Source organism: Diospyros lotus, chromosome 1 (genome assembly GCF_014633365.1).
Source record: "Diospyros lotus cultivar Yz01 chromosome 1, ASM1463336v1, whole genome shotgun sequence".
In the NCBI taxonomy this organism is placed as follows: domain Eukaryota; kingdom Viridiplantae; phylum Streptophyta; class Magnoliopsida; order Ericales; family Ebenaceae; genus Diospyros; species Diospyros lotus.
The window spans coordinates 16,990,128-17,003,522 of NC_068338.1; the positions used below are offsets into that span (position 1 = coordinate 16,990,128).

Sequence of the window (13,395 nt, forward strand, 5' to 3'; positions counted from 1 at the left end):
TAATTATTAATTATTAAATTTAAAATATGCAAGTATTGAATTTACTTCTTTTTCCTGTTTGAATTAATTGGTTTATATTTCAACTAATTTTTCTGCTTCTTTCCTATTTCTTTTCTGTTCCTTTTTTTCTATGAGTATTTTCTCTATAGTTTTAAATAAAAAACAATACTATATATCTATTGTATATATTTTTTATATATATGTGTGTGCGCGTGCGCGCGCGCACCTTGCATGCATGAAGCCTGCACCTCGCCTTGTGTGTCATGCCTAGGTCCCAAGTACTCTTTGTGCCTCGGTGCACCTTGCACCTTTGACAACCATGCTGAGCTCCACTTATTCTTGTCCAGTAAGGGGACTGATTCTGTAAAAGTTGAGATCAGTCAATGGGAATATGGTAAATCTGCATTGAGGGTGTCTTAGTACACTGAATCAGTATATATGTCCTCCTTCTGACACTAAGGCTCTGTTTGGTATTGCTGTGAAATTTCTGTTGTCATAAAAATCACTTTTCTTGAGAAGGCACTTTTACAAGAATCACTTTTTATAAAAATTAGTTTAGGGTTTGGCCAAATCATTTGAAAACACTTTTAATATTGTTATGTGCTTGGTTAGCCAATAAAAAAAAGTACTTTTAACAATGAAATTACCAAAAATTGATGCCACAAAAGCTTTTATAGTTATTTGAAATAAAAATGCTTTCAATATTTTTTAGAAGTTTTATTATTAAACATTATTTTAAATTATGAAAACTTATTATATTTTTTTGCACTAAAAAATATATCTTAGGTCATATATATACACATACATATATATATACACACATTTAAAAAAATAAAAAAAAGAGCAGCAGCAGCTGTGTAAATGATGCCAGTAGTCACTGTGAAATTCCATGCCGGGGGTTTCAACCCCCAGCCATGGGGGCAAAATCCTCATTGCTAGGGGATTGCTAGTGATGGGGGTAACAGAAACTACAAAGAAGATTCTTCTGCCCCTATCACTAGGGATTAGGAACCCCCAGCCATGGGGGTTTTGTTGTGGCAGCCGCTGCCGCCACTATACATTTTATTTAGATTTATGTATTTAAATTTATATGTGTATATATATACATAACATAATTTTTTTTAGAATATAGTGAACATATAGGATGGACAATGGTTGTAAATTTAAATGTTCATGGAGGTTAATTTTATCCATTAATAATTTAAGTTTTTTGCTTCTGCATTTTCTTTATATATATAGAAAGGCAGTGATTTATTTATAAGAAGAAAAGCTACAAGAAAACATAAAAAACAGATCCCTGAAACAGCACATTCACCCCAGAACAGAACATCCCAAAAGATGAAAAAAATACAACCCTATCAGATAAGCGATCAGGGAGTGAACAGACGAAGAAAAATGGATAATCTAACCGAGGGCGTGAGAGCCTGTCAACACAAATTACTTTAGCGGGGCTGAAGAAATCCTCAGAATTATCAGCTCCTTCAAATACGACACAATTTCTTTCTAACCAAATTGTCCATAGACTGCTATATAAAATCATAAACCAGAACTTCCTTTGAGATTTGCCAACCACAAAGAGAGGCCACTGCTCAAATTAGGTCTGGTCCAATAATGATGGCCCACCAGCTAAACATTTCACACCAAAAAGCCCATGAAAATTTACAAGGAAGAAATAAATGACAAGTAGTTTACCTTTCTTCACCACAGAGAGGGCACGGTAAATCATTCCCAGATAAAATTCCTTTTCTCCCCAAAGCATCCTTTGTTTTCAATTATCACACAGGGCCAACCAAACCAAAAGTTCAACTTTAGGGAAGCCACCTTACCCAACTTTTGAAAGCATATGATCCTGCAAAGATGTATTTCCACATACTTGAATTTCCAACTGCTCATAGCAGGATTTTGTGGAAAAAACCATTTCCTCATTGAAAGACCAAATGAGCTTATCATTTTCAGGTCCAGAAAACAGAAACTGATTAATAAAACTTAAAAGATTACCTCGCAACTGATCTTCTCAAGAAAATAGAGATCTTGACCAAGACAGGTGCTGAGACCAAGAAGAGCTAATCCATTCACCCAGGCTTTCAATAACCTGCAAGATTGGGAGCACTGGCAGTCCCCGATCAAAGACCAAAACACACTCACACATGCACGGATTAAACCCACAACAGAAATAAAACAAGAACGTAATTGAAAAGATAAGGCAAGAATACGCAAACCACACAAGAAGACAAAGATATATCCTGGTTCAGATTGCTGTGAGCCATCCTACATCCAGCCTCTTGCAATCCCGAGAACAATCCACTATAATATCAGAAATCAGTACACAGAGTCCCTCTCTCTCTCTCTCTCGCTCATGAGTACAATTCTCAGTAGAGATTACAAAGAACTAACTGTTCTAGTCTTCTTCTCTCATTCTCACTGCACTCGTATACAATCAGAGAATGAATGAATGAATGATGTCTCAAGTGACTGCCCCTGCCCTCTATTTATAGATATCTGAGGCGGATACATCAAGGAAATATAAAAGATATGCCAATACCTAAAATACCCCTAAAGTACAAGTTACTGTTTGACAAACAGCTAACTGACTAACTGTCGCAAGGGACCAATCAGGGCTCTTTTCAATTCTTTTAGACCTTCTATACTCGATGCAAAACATACATAACCTTATTCTTATCCAAAAAAAGAAAAAAAAAGTCTTGGGAATCTTTCTTTAAAGGGATACGCCCAGCCCATGTATCTTCCCAGAATCTAACCAAATCACCTTTCTCAACTGACATCTGCATGCCCTCTGCAACTTCTAGGGAAGAGGCAAGAGAGGTGACTAGAAAGGATATCCCACCTGATAGTACTATACCAGTTTTTATTTCCTGCTTCGACAACTTAGGGGAGGCCAGGCTGTATTTGGTTTTTATAACTGATTTCCAAAGATGACCCTTTTCATTTAAGAGTATCCAAATCCATTTCATCAACAAAGACTTATTTTTTACCACCAAGTTTTTTGGACTTCTCAACTAACTCCCATTTTACTAGTGACATTCTTCCTAGAGTCATTGATGCCAGACCACAAGAATCCCCTCTTTAATCTGTGTAATTGAATCTTGAACAAACAGAGAGAGTGTAAATTGTGTGGGAGAGATTGTGTTGACATAATATAGTTGTTATTGCTATACAATACTCTTGTGTAATCTCTTATGCTGTTATTGGTTGGTTGTACTGTTAGTTTGTATTTGTAGATGTAGAGGATTAAGTCTATTTAAATGCTGATGTATAAGGTGTGTAAGAGGCGGTTAAGGCTAGTATATAATCTAGCCTCTCGGTTGTGTTTGTGATTGAGGTTGAATTTCATTCAGTAATATTTCAGTGAGTTCTCTCTTCATTTTCGACTTTTCTTTTTTCTGTTTCAAATTGGAAGGTTAGATAAAACTCCTTTACCAATACCAGCCTGCCTGCGAGTGATAAATGCATAGATTTCCACATGGAAAGCCTAAGCTTTATCTTGCTAATCAATTTATCCCACGTAGATAATTTCCTGGGGCTTGAGCCTAACGGTAAGCCTAGGTGGGAGAGCAGGAAAGAGCCCACTCTACATTTAAAAAGATCAGCATCATTAGAAATCCAAACATCCTCTTCATTAAGGCCATAAACAGCACTTTTACAGAAATTAATTTTTAGTCCTGAAGCAAGCTCAAAACAGGTCAGAATCTTCATGAGGTTGACCAGATAAACCAGGTCAGCTGGAATGAAGATCAAAGAGTCATCTGCAAATTGCACTTAAGAAACCTGCAAACCACCATTCCCAATACTCCCTCTTTGGAACTCCGTAGACACACCTTTATGAAAAAACCTGGACAAGCTTTCCACAGCAACAATAAACAGAACAGGAGAAATTAGATCTCAAATACCTTTTCCAATTTAAAACTTCCCGCAATTGCTCCATTAAGGACAGTGATGGACTGATTGACGACACATTGAGAAATCCACTTTACCCATTTTTCACCAAACCCCATAGCTGTCTTGACAGTAAAAAGATATTCCCAGTCCACATTATCAAAAGCTTTTTCAAAATCCAGCTTTAGAAGAAGAGTCTCTTCCCTCCTTTTTTTAATAAGGTCAATTAACTCATTAGCTTTAAGAATACCATCAAGAATTGTCTTCCTTTTACAAACACAGTTTGAGCTTCATCAATAGCCTCATAGATAACCTTAGACAACCTAGAGGGCAGAATCTTGGAGTTTATTTTCTGCAAACATCACACCAAGCTTATGGGTCTACAGTCCCCCAAGCCTACAGGATTATCTTTCTTTGTATTAAAGTGAGATAAGAGTTCTTTACTGCTGTAGGCAACTTCTCATGCGTATGAAAGTGGTTGAAAAAAATTAATGATATCCTGTTACAGAACATTCCAGAAACATTTGAAAAAGTTAAAGTTGAATCCATCTGGACCTGGAGCCTTCCGCCCGTTGCAGTCCCAAATTGCTGCCTTTACCTCCTCCTCATACGAGAAGGGATTGTCCAAGACCAAAACTGATTCATTTGTCAGTTTTTTGAAATGAAGGCAATCAACACAGCCTAACAAGCGTCCTTCTTGAAGTGATTAGAAAGTCAGTCAACAGCAAAATGTTTAATAATCTGTGGGTCCCGACACAACTGATTCCTAACCTGCAGAGCCCCAATATAATCTCTTCTTTTCCTAACCACGACAATGATATGGAAAAACTAAGTGTTCCTATCCCTTCTAGAAGCCACTAGATCCTGGACTGTTGCCTCCAGTTTGATTCAACCAGTATAGACAATCCAGCCATCTCACTCTGAAGAAAAAGACTTTCTAGATTTCAAGGAAGATGATTATTGTCCAGATTCAAATAGCCTATCAATCTCATCCATCTCTTTTTCCACTGCTTCTAAAGAAGAAAAAATGTTGCCTGTTCTAGCTTTATTCCAATTCCGTGGCAAGCTCCTCAGAAACTTTAGTTTGGTTATTCCTATGGAGAAAGCACCAGAATTAGGATCCAGAAGGCACCTTCCACTATGTCAGAAAAACCTGGAACTTTCTGCTAGTAATCAGAAAACCTGAAGGGGCAATATCCCCAATTAACCTTTTCAGAATCAAGGAAGATGGGACAGTGATCTGATAGACCCATAGGCAGTCCCCATCAGACTGAGGAAATGCCAAAAGCCAGTCGGATGAGATAAAGCACCTGTCTAGTCTGCTTGCACATAGTTGGTTGCCCCAAGTGAACTTTATTCCTGCTAAAGGCATTCAATTAATGATCATTCCACGAGTGAGACCTGTGCCCATACTTCTCTCCTCAGGGTTAATTACCTCATTAAAATTCGCCCATAAAACATGGGTAAAACCAAGGACAGCCTGAAAGTTCTAATCTGATCCCATATTCTTGATTGCTGATTAAAAAGCCAGTCAGATCGTTGCTTCTGCTTTTGGCATACAGCAGAAGCTCCAAATTCTTGCTTCTACTATACAACAGGAAAATTGCTTTTGTGGTCTTTAAAAGCACTTTTAAATTTTGGCTAAACAGTACAAAAATTAGACAAAAGCACTTTTACAATAAAAAAAATGCTTTTCTTCCTTCATGACAGCACAGCCAAACAGGCACTAACACAATTCAATTAATCAACAATCAAAGAAAATCCTATTTTCTCACTATGGCAAACATCTAGTAGTTGAATTTTAATAAACTCATCCAAAAACTGAATTTTGAAATGGTGGAGTATCTCCTTAGTCCTTCCATTTTATATGATTTCCCTTCATCATGAATTGCCTGGATTTTACATTTCTGTCTGCAAATCTTTAATAAACAAGCTCTTAGTGCTTTCTAGTTTTTTATGAGGAGTTGTAAAGGGGACATAAAGGCATTCATTTTCTGCACCTTGGTGTTTGCTTTTGTATTTGTCTGATGCCGTGTTCATAAGGCTGCCTTTGACAATGTTTCTCTGTATTGCTTACATGATATATTATTGCTGATATTGTTGTTTGTAACAGAATAATGGATCGTGAAAAGAAGCTCAGCATTCTTTATCAAAAACAAGGTCGTGCTACTCAGTTTGCTAATAAAGCCGCTCGTGACAAATGGCTACAAAAGGAAATTGATGAATACGAACGAGTTCTGACTTCAAATCTAATGCAGGTAACTGTGTGCTACTCAGTTTGCTAATAAAGCCATTCGTGACAAATGGCTACAAAAGGAAATTGATATGAACGAGTTCTGACTTGAAATCTAATGCCTAATTCCATTGGTGTGGTCTTACCATGTCTAAAACGTCTTTATGGCCAGATACACTCCAGGGATAGTATAATGGGGATTCACATTTAGTTTGCTTGGTGGAGAGTTGATATTGGATGAATGTCCTAAAAACAGTTAGCCCTTGATGATACAATAGGCTGAGAGCTTTTTCTGTTTGTCTTTTGTCCTTTTTGGCTTGGTGCCAATCAAATACATGGGCACTTGTATATGCTGAAGTAACCCAAAAAATGGTGTCATGGAGGCAACCTCTTAATTGTGAAGGGTCTCCTGAAATTTTGGGGACAAAACACAACCTTTGGGACCGAAATGCAAATACACACAAAACTTCACAGCAGTCATTCGCTAGGTTTAAACAGGTCAGGAAAGAATCACTTAGTGGTCTATGAGTGTATTAGTTGTCCAATCAAAATTTGGTCTTCTCACCAGAACAATCTAAAAGAAAAACAAAAAATATTCCAAATTCTCAGAATGCTTTAGAAACTTCTGAACAAAACCTAAAAGGCCCTAAAGAAAACCAAGTAGCCCGATTACCTTCAGAATGACCAAGCTTATGTAAAACAGCTATCCTCCAAAGTGTCGGCCACTCAAAAGCTACTTTCCAAGTAGGGCCATTAGACATCACCCCCCCCCCCCCTCTCTCTCTCTCTCTCATGGGGGAAAAGTGCAAATCCCTTCAAAGTTTCTCAAGCCTCTTAATAACAAACGCCAGCCATTAAAAAAGAGATATCGCATACACAGGAATGCATAAAGAGACCCTTAATTATAAAGAGACCCTTAATTAGAGTGAGCGTACCACCCTTAGTAGACACTGTTTTTCTCAAGGGCATAAGACTTGTTTCACATCTTTCAACTACATCATTCCATGCTAACTAGTATTTAAACTTTGCACCTAAGGAAGTCCCAATGTATCAAGTGAAAGGACCCAACATTACGACCAAAAGAAAGGTTCAATATTATCCACAACACCCATTGGGATAATCTAACTCTTATATAAATTAATATGCAAACTACATAGTGTCGAAGCACAAAATGCACATTTCAAGATTCTTAGGGTTTGTTTGGCCTTATGGTGAGAATACAAAAACCTTCTTTTTTTTTTTTTTCGTGGATGGCAGGGAACAAAGCGCTTATTTCAGATTTTTGTGGTGTTTCACCAAAATTGAGAAAGCACTTTATATTTTGCTGTGAAGCAGAAGCAAAATTTTGGAGCTCCTGCTATAAAGCAAAAGTAGAATTAAACAAAACAACATATCCAACCTTTATCCCACTATGTGGGGTCGGCTACATGAATTCTAGACTTTCATGTATTTTTGTCTTTTGTCATATCTTCATTTAGGTCCATACACTTCATATTAAAGTTTAATGTCTCTCCCAAAGTCTTATTAGGTCTGCCTCTACCTTTTTTTTTGACTAATTATTCCATTTCATCAACTCTCCTCATAGGAGCGTCTTTTGGTCTCTTTCTCACATGGCCAAACCATCTTAGTCTAATCTCTCTCATATTCTCCTCGATTGGCACTACTCCTACCTTATTACGAATAACCTCATTTCTAATTTTATCTTTTCTTGTATGGCCGTGCATCCATCTTAATATCATCTCCGCTACGCTCGTCTTTTGCTCATGTTGGTATTTGACTGCCCAATATTCTGAGCCATACAACAAGATTGGTCTTATAGTTGTTCTATAGAATTTTCCTTTCAGTTTTAATGGGATTTTACCATCACATAACACCCCCAATGCATTTATTCATTTTAGCCAACCTGCCTTAATTCTATGTGTGACATCCTCGTGAATTTCTTTGTCTTTTTGAATCACTGATCCCAAATATCGAAAATGGTCTTTTTTTTGTAAGATTTGGTCTTCTAATTTTATTATAACATCCTCCACTCTTGCATTCTTACTAAATTTACATTTCATATATTCTATTTTCTTTCTACTTAATTTAAATCCCTTGAATTCTAAATTGTTTCTCCACAACTCAAGCTTAGTGTTCACTCCTTCTTTTGTTTCACCCACCAACACTATGTCATTTGCAAATAGTATACACCATGGCACCTCTGTCTGAATGTGTTTAGTGAGTCCATCCATTACTAAAGCAAATAAGTATGGACTTAGTGCAGAACTTTGATGCAGTCCCATTGTAATTTTAAACGATTCAGTATCCCCTCCGCATGTTCTGACCCTTGTCTTTGCACCGTGATACATGTCCTTAAGGGCTTGTATATAGGCTATTTGGACTCATTTCTTCTCTAAAACCCTCCATAATACTTATCTTGGGACCCTATCATAGGTCTTTTCTAGATCTATAAACACCATATGTAGGTCCTTCTGTTGATCCCAATATCAAATAGTATTAACTACATAAATACTTTTTGTCGGTATCATTTCAGGTAATTTTATTGTTAAAATTACACTTTTAGTCAATAACCAAACACACATAACAACATTGAAAGCATTTTTCAAATAATTTTACTAAACACTAAACTAAACTGTTTTTCCTTGAAAGTGATTCTTATAGAAGCGTTTTTTTACATGAGTGATTCTCATGACAATAAAAATTTCACAGCATTATAACCAATAAACTACCCAGACAACAAAACCAATAACACTGCCAAAAGTATTCAAAACAAGACCATAATATGGATCCCACAACCACAACCAAAGCTGAAGAATTAGAAGCTAAACCGAAACCCTTCTGAAGCCAAATCCAGATCTTCCGTGTGAAAGTGGATCAAATCAACTGCTACGTCCAAAAATGTTGCCTTGCCGCGGAAGGCCTATCCCCCCGCCTTTTTCAATAATGCTCTTGGAAGGGAAGTCACATTGCTTTTCTTATTTAGATCTGGTTCAGTCAATAAGGAATAACCTTTATGAAAAGCCCCAATATAATTCCATTTGTTTCTTGACGAAGCAGAAATGTGAAAGAATTTTGTGTTCTGATCACCTTCCTTGATCCATTTTATCCTAGAATACTGCCCCCAGTGTGATTCCTTTAATTTAGACATCCTCACAAGTTCCCCCTGTAAGAACCTTTGAGAAAGAATGAGGAAAAAGAAAATTGAGAGAAAACTGAAAGAAAATTGTATTCTTGAATTCTGAAATGAGATCTCAAAATGATATATGTTAGAAAACGAGTAGATTCTTTCATATTATCATTTGTATTGTGTATTGCTGATTATCTTTTTCTGATTTGCTCATATTTTTCATTGTATTTTACAGTTGTAAGATCTTTCCTTTTCTGTACATATTTCCTAAGTTAATTTGGGAAACTCTCTAATTAGGAATCTTCCTAATTAGGTTTAGGAAACTGCCTATACGACTGATAGGCGTGTATATATGCTGTGTTATTCTTTGAGAATGAATAAGATTGGATTATTATTCTTCTTTTCAACACTATAATGAGGTTTGTTGAGTTTATATACTAAACAGAAATTCTAACAAACCAACTGTTTCTGACAGCTGGCAGTAACAAACTAAGCAACTGCTGTTTGTTATAACAGAACAGAGCTAACTAGTCTTACAGAGAACTGAGAATAAAACTGTTGACTACTAAAAACAATACTACATTTTCTTCTCCTCTTATTCATACACAGCAAGAACTAGGATCATCCTTAAAAATCTTCTACTTTCCATAACTGCTGAAGATTCTGATCCCTGCTCAATTTCCTTATCCTTATCATCCAATACAGCTTCAAACCTTAAGTTGCCATATCAAGATTTCCCACATTCTATTTGTGCCATTCTTTAAGCAGAATTTTCAGGTGTCTGAGTTTAGTCACAATATGAAGGGACTGGACATGTTACCCCCCACACGACCCAACCAGTTCCCTATCATGATCATAACACCTGGAAGCTGCAGCCAGAAATCCGAAAAAAAGGAGAAGGCCGTGGACGGCAGTTAATAATATTATTTGCATTAATAAAATTCTACCTTATTTAAAAAAAAAAAGAAAAAGATTCACAGCAATGCCAAACAGTCTAAGATCCTCACCATAGAAAGTAAGGGTGGCATTCACAAAACAAAATGAGAAATAGGCCAATATTAAATTGAAAAGGAAAACAACTAGCCTTGTCAAATCTACACACCATTAAACTTAAGCTTCCATAAAAAGGATAAAAATAAAAGGATAAATGGGGTTGCCCTATCTCAAAGCTCTAGAATAGAGAAAAGAACCATCAGAAGTGCCATTTAATAGTGCAGAAAATTTAATTGATGAAATGAAAAAGCAAATCTAGCTTCTCCATCTCATGCCTAAACCCATAGTATCCAAGATATATGGAGAAGGAAATCGTAATTAACTTGGTCATAGGCTTATTTTTATATCAATCTTACATTCAAGATCGATATAAATACAAGTCTCTCCTAAAAAATATGACTAGAGAAAAGCAGGGTGCTGTCAGATCCTTGGATCTGACAGGAAGTTCTCACTGGTTTGGTGAGAATCCAATTAAGAAATTAGAGGGAAGAAATTCGGAGGGGAAGGAAGACAGAGAGATAGGAGGGAAATCCGAGAGAGAGAAGAGAGATTGAGAGGGAAATTAGAAGCTTTTTTGATTAATTTCTTCTATGCCTTTACACTAAATGCAATCAGCTCCAAAGGGCCAAGGGCCTTCACTTTCCAAAGTTACAGCTTTCAAAATATTTCAACTCTCTAACTTCATTCTAGAAGAATGATCTTTCATCTATTCATTCCTACTACCTGGAAATATATTCCCCTTAGTTATTAGGTACATGCATGACAGTCCCCCCGCCCCCCTTAAAAAATTTTCTTGTCCTCTAGAAATGTAGAGAAGTTGGGTTGTTTGAGGAAACTGTTGGGGCAAGTTCGACAAGTATTCCCATGCATTGCTATCCGAGTGTAGGGTTAACCATTGACTCCTATTCCTCTTCTACTACTACTTCTCCTTCTAGCCAAAGTAGTTGCTTTCTACATTGATGCCCAGGAGTGTTTTTGTCTCCACAACGGAAACACTGCCTTGCTTGCCTCCTTTGTTCCATAGTCCTTGCTTCTTCCTTGTGCTTGAGTTGGATTATTAGTGGATGTTGCTGTCAACCCCTTTGACTCCAGGCTGAATTTGATTTCCTCGCCATATCCCTTGTTTCCTTGCTGGAAGGCCCTTGAACTTGTCCCTTTTACTTGCAGTCATTGTTTCTTTATTAAGGCCTCGACTGTCATTTCCTGTAACCTAGCTTTTGCTGCTGCTTCCTTTACAGTTCTTGCCCTCAACATTTTGACCGTGGCCCTCAGTTCTTTGCTCAAGCCGCTGATGAAGTTTGGGACGAAGTATGCTTCAGTTGGATGAGGGTTAAGGTTCAACTTCAACATAAGTGATTTTAATTTCTCAAACTTTGATTGATACCCCCACACTGATTCTTCCTGTTTCAGCTTGTTAAATTCTTCGACAACATCTATCAAACCTCTGTCTTCGAATCTTTTGCATAAGTTTTCTGCAAATTCTGTTCATTGACAATCGTCTCTATCTCGAATCCAACTTCGAAACCAGGCGTCTCCCACGTCATTAACATAAGCAGAGGCCAATGTGACCCTCTATTGTTCCGAAATGTTGCACACACTAAACATTCTTTCGCACCTTCTCACCCACCACCTAGGTTTTTGTTCATCAAATACTGGGATTTCCATTTTAGGTAGGGGCATACACGGTTGGAATTAGTCAGTCTGCACCCCTTGTCTCCTTCCCTGCCAGCTAGTTCTTCTTCAGTTTCAGAAGTCCCAGTAGGCCCCAGAACTGTCCCACTTCTCTCCCTAGGAAGGAATTTGGGAGAGAGACTTAGGTTTTGCCTTGCAAACATTAGCATGAACTGCTACATTTGTTCCCACATTTGGTTATTTTGTTCCCTCATTTGGCTTTCAATATCGTTGTTCAACCTTTCAACTACACTGTCTAGCTTCTTTTCCACCCTTGATTCTATGGCTCCCTCCATGGATCCCATCTGATCCTGCAGTTCTTCTATTGTTGCAGCCACCTGCTGCAGTTGCAACTCCATTTGCTTCATTCTGGTGTCTTCTTCCATTGGGAGGGAAGATTCTTGCGAGATTGCTCCTAGGACTTGCTCTGATACCAAAATGTCAAATCCTTGGATCTGATAGGAAGTTCTCACTGATTTGGTAAGAATCCGATTAAGAAATTAGAGGGAAATGAGAAGAATTCTAGAGGGGAAAGGAAGACAGAGAGACAGGAGGGAAATCTGAGTGAGAGAAAAGAGAGATTGAGAGGGAAATCAGAAGCTTTTTTGATTAATTTCTTATATGCCTTTACACTGAATGAAATCAGTAATTTTATACTGATTGTGGCTAGTATTTGGTGCCAAAAGGGCCTCCACTTTCCAAAGTTACAGTTTTCAAAATATTTCAACTCTCTAATTTCATTTTAGAAGAATGATTTTTCATCTGCCCATTCCTACACTACCTGGAAATATATTCCCCTTAGTTATTAGGTACATCATAGGTGCCTTATGCATGACACCCGTACACACAAGATTGGGGACATAACTCTTTATTCTAGTTTCACTGCACTCATTAGCTATGTTAGTGGTATCTGTAACCCCTCACAAAGACATTTTGGGAAGACAAATGCCACCAAAAATAGGTTTAGTTCTCAAGGAGACCATGTTAGTAATTAATTAATGAACACTACTAATAAGAGCAAAAGATTGTCCCCTATGCATGAGGCACTCTACTTTGTGATGGTTGGGAGAGAAGGTTGTTTTTATATGTAACTTATCCTTGTTTTGCAAAGAGGCTGGTTCCTTGACTCAAAACTTGTGAACTTTCAATCACGAAAGAACAACCTTATTATTGCTATAAAGGCTTGCCTTCACTATCAATAAGAGTACAACATATCATGCCTTTATCCCACTATGTGGGTTTGGCTATATGAATTATAGCTCGACAATCATATCTATGTATGGCCTTATCTTTTGTAATCCCCTTGTAATTCATATAATACCTAATTGTCTCTCCCTCTATTGCTAGATGTTCTTTTTTATCCACTCTCCTCACAAAAGCCTCTATTGGTCTTCTTCTCATATGAACAAACCATTTTAATTATGTCTCATGCATCTTATTTTTAACAAGAACCACTTCGACCTTATTATGTTTTATC

The 13,395-nt window shown here is 37.2% G+C and overlaps 1 protein-coding gene across 5 annotated transcripts in view; it reads left to right on the forward strand.

The window, feature by feature from the left end:
* Positions 1-13,395, forward strand: part of LOC127810284 (structural maintenance of chromosomes protein 3) — a 108,236-nt gene that overhangs the window by 31,918 nt on the left and 62,923 nt on the right. For all 5 annotated transcript variants that reach the window (XM_052349671.1, XM_052349685.1, XM_052349677.1 and 2 more), the window contains one exon: positions 6,008-6,152. In XM_052349671.1, coding sequence (XP_052205631.1) covers positions 6,008-6,152 — 145 coding nt within the window. The remainder of the gene's footprint in view (positions 1-6,007; positions 6,153-13,395) is intronic.